We start from the raw sequence: 23,159 nt of genomic DNA, 5'->3' as shown, positions 1-23,159 counted from the left end.
AAGCTAGTTTCCTGTTAGAATCCTGATTCTAACATACCTACAATCATCCCCTACTCTCGTGATTCGATCGAACTTTGCTCACACATAGGTACAACTTTTCACCTCGGTCGGTTGACTTATATTCTAAACTTCGAATGGTATTTGAATGATTTTTATCACTAGATTCCTTATAACAAGCTAACTTTGTTTTGTTATATGTTGTTTTATAAGATTTAAGATGTTGATGTGCACCAATGTTTAAAAAACTTGTTATTGAACATGTACAAAATACCGTTCAGTTAAGTTAATGTGACCTCTTTCCTATAAAACGATTTGTATTATCGCTCGCTAACTTTTTCTTTAACCACCCGCAAAAATTTTTACTGTTAAATAATATGGTGCACTTGTGAAGCACTTTGAGATTTTATATCTACTAATTTTAAAATATTATTGTATTCTCGATGTAAGTGAACTATTGTGTTCTTTTTTGAGAAATAAATGTCTTTAAGCTGAAGATGTAAGATATAGAGTATTTAAGAAATACAGAGTTTCCGAACTTTTCGTGGGACAATATATTTAATAGTTCATGTCGGAACACCTTCGAAATTCAAAATACTAGAACCGAGCTCATCACTGAGTGAACAAAAACCATTTTTCCCCACTGGTTTTAAGCGGCAAAGGCGTCCTTTTTCAGCTAGTGTGGTGAAAAATTATTTGTTGGCAGGAAAAATAAACGGTAGTACCTACTTAGTTAATTTAAGAATGCTTAGTGTACATAACTAGGAAGACATCTCGTATTAACATAGGGCTGTTACAACATTCCCTGAACACACACAAAAAATTAAAAAAACTTCGAGTATGGTACTATGGAGATTTCATTTATCAACCTATTACCGACCTAATATTCTTATTGTGGTACTGCCTAAGCCCTTCTTATTGTCTCGTCCCACAATGGCTTAGGCCGTTCATCACGTTGGCCTAGAGCGGATTGGTTTTTTGAATTTAATAACTAACCTTTTTCAAAACGCCCGCGAGTTGAATCTGTTGTCTTGAAATCTATAGTCGAACATGCTAACACTGCTCGGCTTCTCCTGTAAGGCTCAGAAGAAAGATATTTAGAGTATAGACCCACTATGATGCTCCGATGCGGGTTGGTGGGCTTTGAAAGATTCGTATCACGGTATGTTGGTAACCATAACTGTGAATATTCCTTGTGTCAAGTAATATTTAGCTTCTGCCCACTTGTGAATACGAGTTTTTAAAACTCTTTATTTCCATTTAGGGGAATAAAAGAAATATAGAAATACAAATATGGAAGTAGAATACAAAAGGCGGCCTTATGGCTTAATTGTGATTCCCGCCAGGCAACCGGCTAATTCTATTAGCATAACATAATGCATTGCCGAGAACGAACAGGTGGTGTAATAAATATTATAAACCGAAATTCAAATACCTAAATTAGAATACATGAACAAAATTGCACAAAAAAGTTTCATTATTATCTAAAAATAATTATTTGTTTCCTAGCTCTCAACAAGGAAATTACCGGACTCCAGGATTTCTTAATAAATAATTCTATGTCTTAGATCAATAATGTACAATGTACTAGATATTCTATTCAGAAACCGTGATAAAAAATAACTTTTTATGAACGCTGAAATAATTAAAACAGCCCAGAAGCATGATTTTTACATTGAAATTCATGAACCGTTAAATGTTAAAGTGTGATAAAAATTTACTACTTAGGGTAAATCACCCTAAGTTGTACAATTTAAATATTTACACTTTAAGGGTTGTATTATTTACACAAAATACATATAAGAGAGGATTATTATTACAATTATAACTTTTTTAGAATAAATGTTAGTAGTATAAAGTGTAACCAATTCTATTAAAAATGCTATTTAAACGCTGTGTTTAAAATCATGCATTATTAGTATTTTAATCACATTAACCCCCATTTTCACAGCTGTAAACAATTTCTGGCTCAAGTTACTTGCTAGCTATTGGCACAAGCTACTGGCGCAAGTATCTGGCACGGGTTACTGGCGCAAGATACTGGCCCAAGTTTCTTGCACGAGCTACAGGCGCCTGCTACTGGCCCAAGTTACTTGCGCGAACTACAAGTTACTAGCGCAAGTTGCTTGCATTAGCTATTGGTTCAAGGTACTTGCAAGAGCTAAGAGCTGGTGAAGGCTTTTTTTTTTTTTTTTTTTTTTAACGATAGGCCAGCGTTTGACGACAATCATGCCCGTTAGAAAGCAATGATGAGGTCTAGGTTGGAGCACGCTTGCCTAGAAAAAGCCTATTCACTCTAGCCTTGAAGGTACTTAAATTATACGTGGCAGGAAACACAGTTACCGGGAGGGCGTTCCACATCTTAGCGGCACGTATCAGAAACGTGGATAAAAAACGTTTCGTGCGTGTTGATGGGATATCAACCACATAAGGATGCCACCGCTCTCGGTGTCTCGCTGTTCTGTGGTAAAACGGGGAAGGGGGAACAAGATTGTGAAGTTCCTGAGCACACTCACCGAAGTATATCCGGTAAAAAACCGATAAACAGGCAACATTGCGTCGGTGCTGGAGACTATGTAGTTTCGCCTGCGTTAACGAATTTTCGCCTATAATTCTCCTGGCGCGACGATCCACCGAATCCAAAGCTTCAAGTTGGTACTTGGCAGAGCCACCCCACAGGTGACTACAGTACTCCATGCAGGTTCGCACTTGAGCCTGGTACAGTGCGAGGCGTTGACTTGGCGTGAAGTACCGCCTAACCTTATTGAGGATACCAAGTTTTTTAGCTGCCACTTTGGCTTTGGACTCGATGCATTTGCCAAAATTGAGATTGGATGAGATGTTGACACCCAAGAGCTCAATATGGTCGCTAATTGGAACGGATACACCCCGGAAAGTGGGAGCCAAGGTGAAAGGGCTCTTTTTTGCGGAAAATAAACACGACTGCGTCTTGGCAGCATTGAACTTAACCAAATTGGCGTCACCCCAATCAGACACCTCTTTTAGAGTCAAGTTAATACGCTCCACCAAGGACTCTCTATGCTCAAGGATATCATTAGCACTGGCCCTAGGGCTGGACAAGTACCTCTCCGTAACGGTGCTGTCATCAGCGTACCCAAAAAGATTGGGATTCAAAAGATCGTTGATGTGCAGCAGAAAGAGAGTAGCGGAGAGGACAGATCCCTGAGGAACACCGGCATTGACAGCCATGAGGTCAGAAGAGTGGCCATCAACAACCACTCGAAAAGACCGTTCCCTCAAAAAATCAGATATCCAGCTGCAAAGGCCAGCAGGTATTCCGTAAGCAGAAAGCTTACTGAGAAGGCCGCCGTGCCAGACCTGATCAAAAGCCTTGGAGATATCCAGAGAGACAGCAAGTGCCTCACCGTGTTTCTCAATGGCTTCGCCCCATGTATGAGTGGCATACACTAGAAGATCACCAGTAGACCGGTTCTTACGGAAACCATACTGTCGGTCTGATATAAGATCGTTTCCTTCTAGGTATGAGAGGAGCTTGTTATTGAGTACACGTTCCATAGTTTTACAGAGTATGGACGTGATGGCAATAGGTCTTTAATTGGCCGGGTCCGCACGACTACCTTTCTTGGGTACTGGCTGCACATTCGCAATCTTCCAAGATTTTGGGACTTGAGCAGAATTTAGAGAGAGTCGAAACAAGCGTGTCAGCACAGGAGACAACTCAGGAGCACAGTTCCGCAGGACAACTGCAGATATACCATCTGGGCCACTGGCTTTACTCACGTCAAGGTTGCGAAGTGTTTTTAAGACCTCGTGCTGGTGTATATGGACCTCAGACATGACTGAGTCGCACGGTAGAAGGCGCGGTGGGGGGGTACTACCAGCATCCAGACGCGAGTTTTCCGCAAACAGAGATGCAAGGAGATTTGCTTTTTCTGCTGCAGACACTGCCAATGACCCGTCAGGTTTCTGCAAGGGCGGCAGCGAAGAACGACAAAAGTTTGCCTCGACCGACTTCGCGAGTGACCAGAAAGCTTTACTACCACTGGGAAGAGTAGCTAGTTTACGTCCAATGCGATTGGTACGGCCGAAGCGAGACTTTTTGAGGACCCGCTTGTAGGATTTGGCGGCAATATTGAATTCTTTTTTCTTTTCCTTGACGTCCAAAGCCTTATGAGCACGAGCATCCGCCCAAGCTACAAACGCAGACTGTTTTCGTGCCTCTGCACTGGCACATTCAGCGTCGTACCACGGGGGAGTTTTGCCAGCTAGTGATACGTCAGAGAATGGTATGAAGAACTCCATTGCCTGACGTATCACGCCTGATATAGCTTTCTCACAGCTCGAAGGGTCTTTGGAAGAGAAACAAATTTGCCGCCAAGGATAGGATGCAAAGAAATGACGCATCTCATCCCAATCTGCCAACCTGTATCGCCACACTCGTCTCTTAACAGTGGAATCAGAGGCGGGAGGGTAGTAGTTAGATACAGACTTCACCAGACAGTGGTCAGAAGTACCTAAGGGAGCTGAAACTGACACCGAAAAACTGTCTGGGTCGGTTGTTAGCAGAAGGTCCAAACAGTTGGGTGTATGACCGTCAACATCAGGTATCCGCGTGGCTACGTGAACGAGCTGAGAGAGATCTAACGATAATGCAAATTTGCGCGCCTCTCTCCCAGCATGATCGGTTTTCTGGTACGGGTATAGCCACTCTTGGTGGTGGGCATTAAAATCCCCCAGATAGGCTACTGGCTTAAGTAACTTGCAGAAGCTACTGGCGCTAGCTACTGGCCAAACTAATAGCGCAAGCTACTTGTAAGTTAACCTATTTTATTTTTATTTATTTTTACACTTTATTCGTACACCACAAATAGGAAAAAAATAAACTTAAAAAGTAGCATACAAAACTCGGCCTTATCGCTTAGTAGCGATCTCTTCTAAGCAACCTTAGGATTAGGAAAACCAAGGGAAACTGATTGGTGGGGTATATTATTATTACATACATACTTCGAACAATTATTACACACTAATACTTATCAAGATATAATATACAAATAAAATACTAATAATAATAAATATAAAAAATAATACCTACTAAAACATTCATAAATATGAGTAAGAGTTAATCACTGTCGTCTTTATTGCTCAAGATAATGGGCTTTAACAATATTTTTGAATATGTCTAGTGACCTTGACTGTCGTATTTTCTCAGTTGTTGAAATGAAAATAATTTACTTCAAGTTGTTGTCTATACAGTTTACACAGTTACAGTATATGCTTAAACAGTTTTTCATTACTTCCATCGTAATGTGGATATTACTTCATCGCTTTAAAGCTCACACAAGATATTAAACGCGTTTTTGTAAGTATTTTTACTGCAACTACTGTGTATGGAGGTTTTTATTTAACTTTACATCATCGATTTCCTAACTCCAAGTTGCTTACCTGTTTTATTTCTGCACAGATCAAATTCAAAAATTCTATATAGGCTTATCACAGACCTACATAAATATAGAATTATAAATATACATAAGTATAGTATGAAGTTTAACCAATTTTGGCCAAATTTTTCATCCTGGAGACAGACAGAGTATAACACGTGTAACAGAATTACAAAATAATAATGAAGGATGCATAAGTATATTTCATATTAATCTCCTTGTAAAAATATTAAATCAAAAAAAGCATATTAACTTTTGCATACAAAAGAATTCAAAATATTTTAAGAGTTTACTTACGACAACCCTATTGAAGATAAAAGAACGATACGCGCATAGTAGCTACGTCACGCGAAGCGCACCTTATCAAGTGCCAGCCACGTGCAAAATTAACATCATGTTACTGATTTTAATTTTGCATTTGATGTTAGGGCTGTACCTGATTTCTTTTAGTAAAAACTATGGCAGTAAGGTAAAACTTTTAGGTTTTCGGTTTTACAGATAAGTCTCAGAGTCTACATAATATCCTCTAAAGCCTGTGAAGTAATATGTCGGGTTTCATTTACACGTAGGACATTCTTTATCCCTGGAAACTTTACAATTTTAAAATTAGTAATAGTATAATTTAGTATAATTTCATGGGTAGGTATCGCTATTGTTTTCACCTTACTATGGATGAAATTCAAACTCGTAACTTTAGACGGCGCCTAACGTTGTCAGACTTCACATACAGTGGCGTGCACAGAGTTTTTGACCAGGGTATGCAAAAAGAAGGAAGATGCCACAAAATGGAACAATCCTTCGCATTAAGTTATAGTTAAGTTAAACAAAAATTTTAGGGCAGGCAGAGCCTTTGTGCATATATGAAGTGCACGCCACTGTTCACATAAGAGTTCGTCAAAGGTTTTTTTAATTATAGGAATCATCTAAATTTAGGTTTAGTGAAAACGGCCAATAGATTATTAATAGTTAAAGTCCTTACAACCTCATTTAGCAACACTCGGCACTTAATGTGAGAACAAACGTGTGTCACATCAAAATTCCACCATCACCATCCTAGGATTAGTTAATGTAAAAGTTTTTGACCTCGACCGTGGCGTACAGAAGAAACTTTTTCAATTTTGTAGCCCTTTGGTCCCACTAGGAGTTTCGTGATTGGCTAAAATGATAAAAGGTGTATCATATTAGCGGTAATTTAATTTTTACTTTATTATATCTTACTAGCAGTTGACCGTTTGTTTGTCACCATCAGCATTAAACCCATTACTGGCCCACTACAGAGCACTCCTCTTAGAATGAGAACTGATAAGGTTGTTATCCATTACCACGATTGATGAACTTCACACACCTCTGAGAAAGTTATGGAGAACTCTATCTTTCCTCACGATGTTCACCATTCCTTCGTCGTTCATCGTATGTTAGTAGCTTAAAACGTACATACTCGTAACTACGAAACGTTAGGCGTGCGTGTCGGGGATCGATTTCGGTACCCTCGAAATGGAAACCGAAGCCTTACCCATTAGACTATCATAGCTTCGTATATTCGTTTGTTTATATAATTTTCCAATTCCGCGGGAACCGTCCATACGTACTTTTCCTGTATAGAGAGTTTTCTATGCCCGCCTATAGTCTAAAGTTTGACGGCCGACTGGCGCAGTGGGCAGCGAACCTGCTTTCTGAGTCCAAGGCCGTGGGTTCGATTCCCACAACTGGAAAATGTTTGTGTGATAAGCATTAAGTGTTTTTCAGTGTCTGGGTGTTTATATGTATTTTCTAAGTATTTATGTATATATAATTCATAAAAATATTCATCAGTCATCTTAGTACCCATAACACAAGCTACGCTTACTTTGGGGCTAGGTGGCGATGTGTGTATTGTCGTAGTATATTTATTTATTTATTTATTTATTTATAAAGTTGTCTATATAAATGCAAGTAAGTATAATAACGATCAAATTAACAGAGACATTTTTGCATTTATAATAATAGTATAGAATTATTCGGTTACTACATCAATAGACTGTAGCAGTCCACTGTGGCACTGCTGGGATGGCGAGGCAGATGAGTTGGTGATCGCAGTATATGGTAGTAGTAGCCCAGAACAAGCTGTTCGTTCTCTATTATATTCCCTTAGCTGCCTCGTACGACACGGCATCATTTACTATATAGAAATTAAATACATTTATTTATTTTTGCCTTACCAGTTGCCTGCGCGTACAAACCCACTTACCATTTTTTATAGTAATAAGTGACAGACCAAGCATGGCCCAACTAATAAGTAAGTAAAATAAGTGATTGGGAAACCATCGCCTAAAAGATCAGCACTTCACAGGGCATGCAAAGAGCACGTCTTTCAACATGCTGCCATGTGTCCATTAATATGAGGCGCAGGTATTTAACCTCATGTGCCTGTAATTACTACAATGCTGCTTAAAGGCAGAAATAAGCATAGCGATAATACTGCTCCGGACGAGCTCTGTCCCAGTTCACAATCTTTTATCTCCCAGTTTATATATAACTAGCTGTTGCCCGCGACTTCGTCTGCGTTTGATTTTGTTTTTTAATGTGGCATTAAATTTAGTTGTAAATCTAAAAAAAATTAAAGTATTCAGTACAGCCTTAAATGAGGGGTTTACTGCTGCCCGCTGAGGAGTTCTTTCCTCTATCTCCAACCACAGTTTGGGCAAAATTAAACACATATTATAACCTCTATAGTACAAAAATGTTTATTTAAATCGGTTATAATTTGTCGGAGTTATGTTGTAAAATCGTCAAACCCTCATCCCCTCTCACAAAGGAACCGAGCTTAATGTCAGGATAAAAAGTATTCTATATTACTTCTAACACTTCCAAGAATATGTGTACAAAGTTTCATGAGGATCGGTTAAGTAGATAGTACATTTGATATGTAACTGTAATGTGAGATGAACACACAAAAAGACATACCTGCTCGAGGCGAGTGAAGCGACAGTTCTGCAAGTGTATCAATGTTTTTAATACATTTTATAAAAAATGACCGATGGTTATAAAAATATGGAAAGATAGTTTGATTGAGAACAATCAGGCGGTCTCTCTTAGAGCTCTTTTGGTTTGTGGTTACGCATGATATTTTTTTAAACGGTCACTCGCAAATCGTATAATACTGATTCAGATAACTTTTAAAAAAACTGCTTTGTGTTTTATATAAGATAACTCTTTAGTTACTCAAGTAGGTATGCACATTTAATCTTGGAAATCTATACGCTTATCAATATATCTTCCATTGCTTCAATTCTAAATGACGTAATCAACAATAAATACAGCCATTAAGTAAATTGTCTTGAAAAAACAGTTATATAAAAAGATGGGATAAAGTGAAAAACACTAGTGCGTAAAATCCAAATTTTTGCTCGATATACAGCTACAAAAAGTATCACTTTATGAATGAGTATAACTAAAAAATAACTTTTCATCCAGATGGAGGTGGTGCACAGGTAAGTGAAGATAGCTGCGATGCGAGTGAACTGAAGATATGCGTTGAGTCGACACCACGGACTCCTGTAGGACTACCGCGGACAAAGGAGGAGCTTGATGCACACTGCCTGTAAGTCATAAATTTTGTAAAATTGGAGAGGTGAAATTTCACCCACCTAACAGCTAGCACCCAACATCATCATCATCATGACCTCATGACCTCATGACCTCATGTCACCGCTATCACAAACGGTAGTCATTTAGAGATTAGAGCTTTCAGGCTAAATATTTGACTAATACGGGTTATTCATTTTAAATCACGAAAAGATTCACACTTTAAATCAAAGTTTAGACGTTTGTGGCGAGGATTGAATTCGGTCGTCCGAAAATTTACCCGCTTTCATTTATCACCGCTTCATTCTTAGCATGATATTAATATTTAAAATTAATACCTGTGTATCCATCTGACCGCCTCGGGCCTCGCGATCGGGCCGCTTAACGTAGGCCACGGGGTGGTGAGGGAATGGAGAATCAGCCGGCGCGGCGTGGGGAGATGTGTCGATATATTGTAAATATATCAATTTGAATTTGTGATACCGACCTAACGTCACTCAGGATAGAGTACACTTTACACTTTCTATACTCTTTACCAATAGCTGGAGTTTTTTTGAATATTATAGCACGTTTATGTTATTTACAGAAGTACCCGTTAGTTACACAAACGTGTCCATTCATTGAGTAAGTTTGTAGGCTATGTAAATTCACGCTACGACCGATAATTAATTGACGTGGGTGATACCACGAAGTACCCACAGCTAGTTAATAATTTAATGCCCAGTATTAGCCCTTGACGTCCCGGGTTGGAACTCCTACAGGTGCAATTTGGGAATTTATAGTTCCCGAATTTTCAATGTTCTGGTTGGACGCTTCAGTCATGGCTAGTTGCCACCCTACCAAGACAGACGTGCCGCTAAGCGATTTAGCATTCCGGTACGACTTTGGGTAATATGACTGTCATCATCACTCCCTACCAGGTGAGATTGCCGTTCAGGGCTGATTCGTAGAGGAATAAAAAAAACATTAAAACTTTTTATTTTAACTCGTAACTCTTTTCAGCGACTTGTAAGTTTCTACGCGAGATTAAAGTTTACTGATAGGAATGTATGCGTATGGTGTGGTTTAAACAGTAATAGATTAATAATTATTAATCATAATTGTTATATAATGTTGGAAAGAACTCTCGTCTTCTCTCTCTTCTTCTCGGGGCCCGATCCCCGACAGGAACAGTTTTTAATCTTATTATTTCAGATTTTTTTCTCTTCTATTTAAGCGTTGATAGCCTAGTGGATAAGACTTCGACTTTAATTTTGGGGGGCCAAGTTCGAAATCTAAAAAGATTTTGAACTTGGCCTTGGAACTTATGTGCGTTTTAAGCAGTTCACTTGCTTCAACGGTGAATGGAAACATCGTTGTAAAACCACTGATTTAGCGTTCGGTACGTTGCCGCGTAGAAATCGATTAGGGGTATGGTATGGAATTTAACTGTCATACCCTCAACAAGTAAGACAGTACCATCTAAGACTGCATCATCAGATACTAAAAGGTGAAATTCTATAGAGCAACTGGTCAATAAAAAAGACTTATGACTTAATTGTATTTTAATTAAAAACGAATTCTACCAATCCGCACTTGGCTTGACGCAGTTTAGTGGACTAGGGCCTTCTAATGATGAGAGCAGACCCGTCGTGCCCTTTTAGAAGACTTTTCCTTTACGTAATGGGTTGATGATGGTGATTTTATAAAATTAAAATGCATATAAAAACTTTCGGAACCGACTGGATTTGAACTTGGGACTTTCTGGCAATCGTTGCCTGAGCGCTTTGACCACTAAGCTACGGGTCTCCAACTGCCGATAATATAACGCACTGTAGCGCAATCTTTTAGGAAACAATGTAGTTCCGATCAACTTCCAAATGTCCATACTACAATAATACACTTTGAAACCAGAGATGACATGATGCTTTAAATAAATAAATAAATATACTACGACAATACACACACCGCCATCTAGTCCCAAAGTAAGCGTAGCTTGTGTTATGGGAACTAAGATAACTGATAAATATACATATATTTTTTTATGAATAATATAAATAAATACTTATCATATACATATAAACACCCAGACGCTGAAAAACATTCATGCTCATCACACAAACATTTTCCAGTTGTGGGAATCGAACCCACGGCCTTGGACTCAGAAATCAGGGTAGCTACCCACTGCGCCAGTCGGCCGTCATATAATTTTTATAGCTTTATTATAATTATATAATTTTTATAGTGTTTTTATCTACACTTGGAGAAAAAATTAATATGCATATAAAAATAAAGCTAAAAACACTATAAAAATTATAAATGATAAATGTTATGATAATGTTATAAAACAACGTAGTAACTTATGGATAGCGCGGTAATACACTCATCACATTATCACAATAAAGATTTAATAAATCATCATTGGTGACCTTTATTATATTGCACGGTCGAATGTCGTATTGCACGCCTCATAAGCGAAGCGTTGAGGTTGTGCTCTACTCTCAACATTTCAAAAAAAGCAGTTTTCTCGAAAATGAAATTGATTTTTGTTATTTATATTGAACTTACAGGTTAATTTGAGTACACTAATATCAAGTCAAATAATTTGTCAGGCACATAAAATACATTTCAATAACATTTTTTTTGTTTAACATAGTAAATAATAACATTAAACATAATCTTTTCTGGACGTCCGTGTATGGACGGGTGTATGTGGCATCAAAATTGGTCGAAAAAATGATCGTATCGGAATAATTTTTTTTTAATTATCTAAAGTAACACACGACATAATTTCTTAGTTAATATGAGCGTTCAATTCACTGTCGTTAAATTTCCGTGTAAAATTATTCTAGCTAATATTAATTGTAACTTTCAATGAGCAATCATTATGACATTCCCGTGTCTTGTTTACAAAAAATTGAATAATAATTAATATGAAAAAAAAATTTGTAATGAGCATTGAAAGTTTCAGTTAAAAAAAAACAATTTTATTGTGAAAAAAATGAGATTATGAGGCGTGCACTTTTGGATTTTCCAAATTTTTAAAATTAAAATCCCAAGCTTTAAAGCGAAACAGTGATGCTAAACACACGTACACAGCAACGTAACTTAATGAGCGTAGTTGTGGAACATATCAAATAATCCCTTTAATAGTACGTCTATACTCTATTAAACGGATTACTTCGGCCGCAGCATCCGGTTGCATAGCTTCCCAACGAGCCTGTTGTTATTTTTAGATTTTGTAAAGCAAATGGGAAAAAACGGCGGAAGCCATTACAGAAATCAATGGAAGTTGGTTAGCCGTTTTTGTAAAAATATAGCGGACAGGTAAGCAAAGTGAAATATTCCAAACACTAAGAAATACACTAAGTAATTAAATTAAAAAGTAGGTAAGATTAAAAAATTCTAAAACGAACTTTTACTTTTGAAAGATTGTCATTGTGTATCTAGATTCCAGTATTTCATGGAAAATGGAATTTGATTAATCGATTTACTTTAATATTATGTTGATTAAATAAGTTCAAGTTTAAAATTAACGAGTATATTAAAATATACTCGTTTATTTTCAACGATACGGCGATTCAATAGTTTAACGGGAATCAAAAAGAGTTTATATGCTATACAGCTTTTTATCATATAAATGATAATCGTTTATAAAAAGCTGTATAGAATCATGACGTAAAATTGTATATAGGTTCTAATTACCTTTAAAATGAAGTGAACCCTTCGGTTTTAAGGAATCACACACAATAGTTGTTTTACGTATGAAATGTATGTATTGTCGGTCTCAGTTAATATCACTAATGATAAACTACTACGTCACCGTGAGGTATCTTTGCATCGTTAGAGTCCATGTAGGACTGAATTTTATCGATAATGCAGTCATATTTTTTATCAAAATACCCTACAACTCTAGCTGCTGAATACTGTATTAAAATCGGTTGCGTAGTTTAAAGATCTGAGAGTACATATATCGCAGGAGTGACTTTGTTATATGTAAAGATTTTTATTTATTGTTCAGAGCTTACCAGACCGGGATGGCGTGCATGGACGCATGGATAAAGCGATGCTTACCCACCGACGGCCAGAAACTTGTTCAACAGCAGATCGGAGGTGCACGGGTACTCATGAAATTCCTTTGCACCAACGATACAGCTTTTCGTAAAGGTAATGACTTCTTTTTTCAGAAATATATATAATAGTAGTAACGCCATAGCAGAGGCGATAGGCATCCTCTTTGAGAAAAAGCTCTTTACTTTCAACCGATATCGAGCGATCCTTTAGCATGTACCTGACCCAGCATTGTACTAATTTCTCTATACCATCTTGTTGAAGAGCATTTCCTATAGCTTTTCAATTCGCATGATCGAATGCTCCTTCTAGATCATAAAAGCATTTAAGTGCGAATTCTTTAATACTCAGCGATCTTTCTATCCTTACTACTCGATTGTGAAAGGCTGTTTCAGTTGATTTGCCCGCCATAAAGGCGTGCAGATTGCTGTGTAGTGGTAGGACGCTAACCTAGTAGCGGTATAGTGCTTTTATAATATGAAAATAAGGCATTATAATACTTACTTTACATTATGCAAAAATATAAATAGTAGATTCAGCGCGTAAAAGTTTTTTTTTTCAAGATGTTTATAGCACGAGCCGAAACGAGAGGATCTATTCAGTTAGACAAGGGGTACTAGGTTACGTAGGGGGCCTTGTATAAATAGGCATAGGATAAAATGAGTGCATGAATCCTTTGCTTTTCAGTTTGATTGCAACTTAAAAAATCGGGTCAAATGTAGCTATAAGAAAATTCGAACGAAATTTTGGCTATTTTTGACAGACTGATGGTAAAGTGCCAGGAAAACTCTTCAAGCATTAACCCGGCTTCGGAAAATACTTATAGAAGGTTATGAGCAGTTTACATACAGCTGTTATAACCTAGAAATGATTGCAAACTTAAAAAAAGAAGCTGCTTTGTTATACAACTACAAAGCAAGAAATAAATATTTTCTACAGCATTTTAACATGGTGCCAAGTAAAATATAGAAACCACTACTTACTGGTACTTTCCTTGCGTCTACATAAAAAGGTATATGAAGTATTTGATCTCTACATAGTAACTTTCCACATTTTACTTGGCACCGACTTAAAAATGCTGCAGAAAGTATATATTTCCTGCTTTTTAGTTTTATAACAAAGTAGTTCTCTTTTTTTTTGTATTTACAACGAAGTTTGTATGTTGTAAATGAAGTTGACTAAGAAGTGTGATGGAGTCTTCAGAGGTCACTCGATTTCAATACAAAAGTTAAGGAATAAATACAGATTTTATTTTGCTTTCACCTTCATATACTTAATAAAAACTGAAGTATAAACACTTGTGGGCACAAAGGCATTCAAAATTACTTAAGTATACTTATAATGAGCTTTATTAACATCAGTTATTGTAATAGTTTGAAATAAGCATTGAAATTTATTTCAAACTATTACAATATATGGTCTCGCTTGTTGGAAAGTTACAATGTAATCTAAGGTGTGTAATATAATCAAGCACGCTAACCTAGTAGCGGTATGGTACTATTTTAACAGGCTTTACTAGAACACTGAAACACTTAGTGTATGTGCTCACTTGTGGTAACTAGGCGCGGCCGACGCCACTTCAACCATATAGGGCCATAGCCGATTCAATTAAGCTAAGCTTAGCCCTGCCGGAAATCAAACCCAGGATTCCAATCTGTTAAACCACGTTCGTTACCGCTGTTCCAAAGGATGCACAAATCTTGTAAAGCTGCGCTATTCTATAGCTTATCTATATTTTTACAGCACAGACATTGAATATAACTAGTGGAAATCAAGAAACCTAAAATTTAATATCTATGCATAAAATATGTTTGTTACCTAGTTCCTCCTGAACGTCTGGGCCCATTGTGAAGTGCGTACCTAATACCTACCAGAATCTACCTGTGCCAGTAGGTAATACGACTCTTATAAAGCAAGATGTCCGTCGATCTTTTCTAAGTGCAATCCGGATTATAGCCAAGCGCATTAAAGGCTTGCTTTATACGATTCCCTACCCAAAGGGTACCAACGTTCTTATCTTCCAGTCCATTACCTACCAGTCTGCCCGTCTGACCCAGAGCTTGAGCCGTATTTAAAATGAAATGAAAATGTACTTTAGATTACACCATACGTAGAGAAACAAGAAATATATTTAAGCATAAAAACAGAGGTACAATAAAGCGATCTCTAGCAGAAGGCATCCTACCAGAGGACATGCTAGGGTAAGAAGGCTGTACGTATATAAATAAGATACACATATAATATGTAAGATCACATATATAAGGGAAAAAAAGGCGTCATAACAATTATTTTAATTGAAATTTTCATTGAATACAATAAATCTCTTTATATATAAAAATATATTCTACTAGCTGACCCGTACAACTTCGTCTGCACCAAATCGGTTATTAACAGCTTTAATATCTTAAAAAATCAAGCTAATCAGAGCTAGTGTTTTGAGTATTCATGGGCGTTGTATGTGTGTATGTGCTTTGCTTTTCGATATTTCTAAACAAAGATTTTCAATTAGATGATACCTTACTCTTGAATAGATAGAGACCGCTAATGATCTGCTGTTGCTGATTTTAATATGATGATAGAAAAATTGGTTCCACTTAAAAATCATATTTTCTACTTTCATCAAGTAGTTATTACTGCAGAACAATAATTAATTATTTTAAATTCCTCGTTGGAGGGTACCAACGCTGAGCTTACCAGTGTGGGGCTGCCATTTCAGCACCTTGGGACCCCAACGTCCATCCTTTCTCCGAACATGTCCGAACTATGTGCCGCGCCCATTGCCACCGCAGCTTCGTGACTCGTTGAGCTATGTCGGTAACTTCGGTTCTTCTACGAATCTCCACATTTCTGATTTGATCACGTAGAGACACTCCGAGCATATCTCTCTTCATCGCCCGCTGAGTGACTCTGAGCCTTCTTATGAGGCCCATTATTATTTTTTTCATATGGCTAGCTACACTGTAAGCGTTTCTTTTGAAAATCTGTTACTCATATTCTATGGAATACAGAAAATAATTTAACCCCTCCACTCAGGCGTTCTAATTTAATATAATGGCTCCTGATACAACCTTATGTTAAGGATTCTGACGGCGACTATTATCTACATTGTTTTATTTACCATAATGTTTTAGGGATTCCATACCTAAAAATAGCAATTACGCTTTGCTACTCGTCCGCCTCAGGCTTTCTCCGTTGTTGGAGAGATGTTTTTATCAGTTAAGACCCACATCGCTGCTCTAATGCGGATTGGTGATCTAAAACATCTCTCCTTTATTGAAAACTAGCAGAAGTTATATTTGAACGGTATATGTACTTGGCTGGATTTATTAAATGATTCAAGCAAAACAAAAGTTCTACTGTAATATATTATTGCAACAATGCGGGCGCCCGCATTATTTTAGCCAACCCAAAGCATATTTCTACCCATAACGGATAAGTTTTAACTGGCGGAATTCCAAAATCATTTCTTACCATCTGCAATTTTTTTCTGCTTTAAAATTTAGAACAGATTACATTGCTAAAAGGAACTCTATTTGAAGGTATTTGGCAGCTCGTTGGAAAAGTTAGAAATCGTTCGCTAAAATATTTCAAATAATCTTTTGCAACAAAACATACAAACAAACCTGGTGATCTTGTATTTAGTAGGGTGCAAAGTCGGCCATATCTCTAAGAGTGAGGCTTTTAAGGCACCCTGAAAGAGAGTGAAATTGTTGTATTTTGTTGGTATACTGTTCGCTGTTATACTCAAGGCTACAGTTCCCTATAACAGTATACCGTAAGTTATTATACTCGTACCTACTCAAGGAAGACACTAAGTAATTTTTCTTTGTAACATTTTTTTTACTTTCATATTTTTATAGTTACTTAAGTGTTATCCTGTTTATTTTCATATATTATGATCTCATAATACATCAAACATATCAATAGTGCAACAATTATTTTGCACATTCGGGCTGTATGCCTGAAAGTTTTGTGTACACATCAACTACCTGTCCTCTTCAGTGTACATTTAGAAAGTTGACTTATTATTATTATTAAATTAGTAAATAATATCTTCTTCTTTGTCGTTACACTCTTGGCAGAGTGGTCGTGGTCATCATGAAGCGTCTTTGAGGGCAGATGTCGCCCACGAGCATCCGCCACTTCTCTCGGCTGGCCGAAAGCCTGGTGCACTCGTGCAAAGGGCCACCCACAGCAGACTTAATCTGATCGGTCCATCGCATGGGTGACCTTCCTCGACCTCAAGTGCCCTCCACCTTGCCCTGCACGACAAGACGCCCTATGGAGTCACTCTCACGCCGGGAGACGTGCCCGAAGAATTTTAAGATGCGACTCTGTACTAACGCCGAAAGACGTTTTTTAATGCCGATTTCTTGGAGTATAGAGATGTTGGTACGAAATTCGGTCCATGACACTCCCAGCATTCGTCTCCAGCACCACATCTCCAGAGCATCAATTTTCTTCTTCTCAACTAGTCTCAAAGTCCACGTCTCTGCAGCGTATAAAAATATGGGGAAAACAAGTGTTTGAACAAGCCGGATCTTAGTAGCTTTTGTTATGTTCCTGTTTTTCCATATTTTCGTCAGCCTGTCCATCGCAGTTCTAGCTATCGCCATATGTCGCTTTACTTCTTCTACGCAACCTCCATTGTTTATACAAATTAAAGCGCCAAGGTATATGTATGATTGAAAATAATATAGTATAATATTATAAATTTAAACTTGCCTTCAGTTTTAAGTTTGCTAATTTAAAAACAAGAAAGGCAAACCGTAAGCAGGTTGGATACCTGCTTCCTTAGCGTCTTTCAAGATTGCGTCTACCGTTCGACCTTGCGCGTTCGAGCAAGTCGTGTGATGTGTCGCTCGCAAGACGCAAACTTGAACGCCGCTGACGAAGGCTGGCAGTTATTGACGACCCCTCTAGCACAGCGGTCAGTGCTGCGACTTTAAGTTGGAAGTCCTGGATTTAACCCAGCGGGAGCTATTTGGTAAATGATAATTCCTCAATTTTCTCTAATGTGGTCTGGTGGGAGGCTTCGGCCACGGCTAGTTGCGGCAGGATTGGCATAGAAATCGATTAGGGGTAAACATAAATAGAACTGCAATAGCTCTTAGCCCGACCCCCAATAGATTACAGTCAAGAGCTCACTTGTTGAGGAGTTATTAAAAAATGGCCCTCGCTATAGTCTCTGATAGGTTGCTTTTTGCGGGGCAGCTAAGCAGGGAGCGATGTCAAACACACACAGACGCTCGCTCACATCATTACCTGTCATTAGTAGGTCTTCCCGTAAGCATCACTGTATACAAAAAACTTATTTGAACGTTCCCACCAGTGCTTAGCTAAACTCTAAAAGTAACACGTCGGCCGTCACGTAGAATTAATTATTAATTTACGAAGGAAATGTAGATAAAAAGTAAAACGTAAAAGAGTTAGATTCGATTAAAAACTATGGCATCTCTAGTTATGGCAGAACTTATAAAACCCATCTGCAAAACATTTATAAATTGCAACTTAGATTACTGAAAACATAAACATAAAAATAATTACGAAGGGCTTTTTAAATATTGTAATGTGATGTCAGTTTATGACAAAGTGGATTTAGCAATAATAACCCAGTATCGTAACAACATTTGCAAATTAGACAAGAATGCTAGACCTATGCACTTACGTCATTTAACCTACCTACCTATGTTTAGAACACCCACATTTAATAATGTTTATGGAAAGAGGGTATGGGAGTACCTCCTGCCTAGTGTTTTAGAAAAATTACCTAGACCTTTGCTAGAAGAAATTGAAAATAAAAACCTGAAGCAAATCAAAAACGAATTGAAACGTTATTACATTCAGGGTACGTGCAAAAACTACTAGGCGGAAGTTCATCCAGACCATTCCTACAAATTCCATTAATTATCACTATAGAAATGTTTCTTTTGTTTTTTGTTTTTTTTCCTTACATTATACATTAAGTAATATATAATAATCAATATATATTTGTGCAACCCTCTCAAGCGCAAAAATCTTCCATAATGAAGATTAGCGTAATGTAATTGAGATCTAAACAACCATGTATTTTTTATTTATAATAAACAGATTTAAATTTTTTTTTTTTTTTTTTTTTTTCTTTAGAATATTAATATTTTTCCTATTATCCTGTGAAGGCTCGCCAATAGAATGTTTTGCATGAATTTAAATTAAAAATTGAAAACGGACCGACTTGTTCATTATTCTAGTAGTCTACAATATATGATCCGCTATTTTGTGGCAAACACACACACACACACACACACGCACGCACAAGCAGAAGCACATGCACACACACACGCTCGAATGCACGTGCGCCTTCAGTACGGGCCTTCTTGGTGGTAACATATATACATCTTAGGTACACAGCTTAACGTGCTGGTGTCAAATCACTGCATCGGGGTGCAATAGTTAACAAACCCTAGTGAAAAAACACATACCCAATTAGTAGCACTAACAAAAAAAATTTCATCGATTTTCTTAAAGAGCCTACTTGCTGAGGATACAGAATGGGTCTCAGTGAGATCAGTGCGCAATTTTGCCGCGCTTTACCAAAACTCATCAAAAGCACTGTGCTTACTAAAAATGCACTCCTAAATTGTAGTCCTGACCAAAAAATTATCCATAAGTGTTCATAGATTGGCGCAGTGAGCAGTGACCCTGCTTTCTGAGTCCTAGGCCGTGGGTTCGATTCCCACAACTGGAAAATGTTTATGTGATGAACATAATTTGTTTTTCAGTGTCTGGGTGTTTATCTGTATATTATATATACTTACTAGCTGTTGCCCGCGACTTCGTCTGCGTTTGATTTTGTTTTTAAAGTATTCAGTATCGCTAAGCCTTAAATGAGTATAGTAGTATATATATCTATATATATATAACATGTGACTGTCAATTAATTATAGACAAATAATTTGCAATAAAATAAAATTGCGACTATAATTAAAGATCTAAGCTATCCTATCTCTTAAGTTGGACCAGACTGCTCACGGTGTGCCAATTTAATTTTAAATCGGTTAAGTAGTTTAGGAGTCCATCGCGGACAAACATCGTGACAGGAGATTTATATATATTAAGATGTATATTATTCATAAAATTATTCATCAGTCATCTGTGTTATGGGTACTAACCCATAACACAAGCTACGCTTACTTTGGGGCTAGATGGCAGTGTGTGTATTGTCGTAATATATTTATATTTATTTATATTTATATTTATAGATTTCCGAAAGAGCCATCTTGCTGGGTAGTCAGCACTTGAGATCGAACTATGAACGGTGCGCGATATTGTCAATCGCTCTTCCTATTATAAAGCAGCGTTTCTCTTTAACGAAAGTCAACAAAAGCACTCTAGCACAGGAACTTTGTTAACCCAAAAATGCAAACCTAGATTTAAGTCGGTAGTTACTAACCAAAAAACTTTCTTAGATTTCCTGAAGGAGCCAACATGCTGGGCTGTGGTGTCTCCAGACTGGTCTCGCTGTGTCGATGAGCTACAGTTGGCGGCACGCGATATATCCGAGCGATCGCACCAAATAGTTTACTTCAACAAAAATACAGAGTTATGCTGGTAAAGTACTATATTTTTTCATCTAATTACTGGTATCCACAGATTCACTCAACAGTATGATGCAAAATATAGAGATATAGGTACCTGCTTTCCTACTAATATTATTAATGCAAAATTGTGAAACGAACAAATGCCTGTGTCTAATGTTAAATAATGTTATGATGTGGCTAAATAATTAAACTTTTGATAAAACTTGATATGTACAAAATATTTTATTAAATTGGTCAGCTTTTTAACGAGTGTGCCTTTAATGCTTATTTAATTATTGAACAGATTTTAATATTGAATCTGGTTCTTCTACTGATCCCTTCTTCCGATCTGATCACGTAGAGATACTCTGAGCATAGCTTTCTCCATCGCATGCTAAGTAACTGGCAAAGTTGTAACCTATCACTGCTTGCATCTTTGAATGAGATAATTACTTTTCTTTTAGGTGGTTTTAGGAGGACTGCCTCGCTGGTCTAGTGGTTAGCATGTTTAACTACGAATAATGACGCCTGGGTTCAAATCCCGCGTCTTAAATATAGGTATAGTGCTTTTCTGTTCAAGAATTATCAGAACCAGCCCGGAATAAGAAAATCGACGGTGTCAAGTAAATCTCAGAGCACGTTAAGCGCAGTAGCGTGCACTTCATACATGCACAAAAGCACTGCATACCCAAAATATTTTGTACAACTCGTATTGGAGGGGATTCTTTCCATTTTATGCCATCTACCTGCTTTATGCATACCCTGGTCGAAAACCCTGTGCACGCCACTGCAGGGTAAGCACAGGGAATGCATTAAGCGGGCAGAGTATAAAAAATGAATAAAATCGTCAGTACGTGCCGTGCTGCAGTAAAATGCCTATCCTATAGTTTGTTATAACTACAAACTAAAGGAAAGGCATTTTAAGAGTTATGACCAGCATAACCTTAAGTTTTTATAACTCGTACTGGAGGTTTCCTTCATTTTATATCCTCTGCATAACCTGTGCATACCCTCTATTCACGACGATTCCGGTTATTATCACTAACTTGTAACAATAATGGTTAAAGCCCTACGACGCGCATTGGTGCAGCGTGGTGAGTCTATGCTCTAAAACCATATCTCGTATGAAAAATAAGGCCTGTGCCCAATGTGACGTTAATAGGTTGCGGATGGTTTTATGGTATTGGTTAAGTAAACTAATACATAAGTTATAACAACAAGTAAAGCTATACTCTAGTAGAGTACAGCCAAATACAAGTTTTCACAAATGGAACTTACACACAAATAGAATAGAAGAAAAATGCTCACAAGGAAGAAGTTAGAGGTTTTATGAACAGTATACGTTTACAATAGGCAAAACCAGCATTGAGTGCTCACAACTAAGACACGATTATGAGAAATTATATGAAATTATATTATTAGGACAATGAAGTTTGTTGAATGTTTGTTGTTTACAAATCCGCACTGGGCTAGCGTGGTACGGACTTAACCCCTTCTCATTGTGGAAGGAGGCCCGTGCCATAGGGTAATGGGTTGATATGATGACGATGATGATAAAATATTTATTTTGTTTGTGCAGCGCGCGCGACGAGTTTGTGTCGTGCGTGTCACTCGCAGGCCGTGCGTGCTCGCAGGCGGCAGGCGCGTTGTTGCGGCGTATGGCGTGGGTGCTGGCTCAGGACGTGGCGGCATGCAATGTGCAGCCGCGCGCACACTGCGCCGCGCCGCATCCACCTTTCCCGCCACTCGCTGCTGGCTCCTTTATGGTGCTTACAGGCGCTTTAGTTCATCCACTGAGATTTTAAACTTAGAATTAAACTACAAATAGAATTTAAGCTATCTATAGTACTTATAGTGCTATATTTAGCTCTAATATATAAATAATCTGTTTATCCGATTACCGTATCGGTATCGCCAACGCGTATAATCGTGGACGGGTGCAGCATTAACGGACGGAAACTTTAACGGAACTAGTTGTTACAATTCAAAAGCAGCTACGGCCTAGGGAGAGGACCTAGTTCAATCTAAGGCAATCAAAGCCTGGCATTCAACTTCTCGGTACTTGCGTTTTTAATTTTAGCACTTATAATATTACTGCTATTACTGCTACGGCGTAGGAAAATATCGCCATAAAACATGCATGTCTCAGAGTTCTTCATGATGTTCTCAAAGGTGTGTGAAGTCTACCAAGCCGCACTTGGCCAGCCTGGTTGCCTACGGACAAAACCCTTTGCATTCTGAAAGGACACACGAGCCCTGTAGTGGGCTCATTGTGGCGATTGCAATGGCAAAAGGAAAAAAATGAAGGTCTTATCATTGTAATGGTAATAACTTTCATCCAGAGTAGTACGGCTTCACTAAAGGATGTAGTATACAACTGATGCAGACACGAAACCTATAAAGCATATTTATAATGCCTGGGAACGTCCACAGAATTCCATTATTGTTGCTTGTGATCTGTCCAAAGCATTCGATTGCGTTGAACACAAAATGTTTTTATGAAAAGTCAGCCACTATGGCAACAACAACGTTGAACTCAATTTAATTGCCTCTTATCTAAGGGATCACT

General features: G+C 37.8%; 1 protein-coding gene across 1 annotated transcript in view; it reads left to right on the top strand.

Annotated features, from left to right (window-relative positions):
* LOC120630139 overlaps positions 1-22,395 on the top strand; it is a 30,291-nt gene extending 7,896 nt beyond the window's left edge. Inside the window, exons 2-5 of the mRNA XM_039899289.1 lie at positions 8,871-8,997; positions 12,982-13,127; positions 20,480-20,621; positions 22,170-22,395. Of these exons, the coding sequence (XP_039755223.1) occupies positions 8,871-8,997; positions 12,982-13,127; positions 20,480-20,621; positions 22,170-22,395 (641 nt within the window). The remainder of the gene's footprint in view (positions 1-8,870; positions 8,998-12,981; positions 13,128-20,479; positions 20,622-22,169) is intronic.
* The last annotated feature ends 764 nt before the right edge of the window (positions 22,396-23,159 follow it).

The sequence above is a fragment of the Pararge aegeria genome, chromosome 15, assembly GCF_905163445.1.
Source record: "Pararge aegeria chromosome 15, ilParAegt1.1, whole genome shotgun sequence".
NCBI classification, from domain to species: Eukaryota; Metazoa; Arthropoda; class Insecta; order Lepidoptera; family Nymphalidae; genus Pararge; species Pararge aegeria.
Note: the sequence above shows the minus strand (reverse complement) of the source record. Positions and strands in the feature narration are given on the sequence as shown.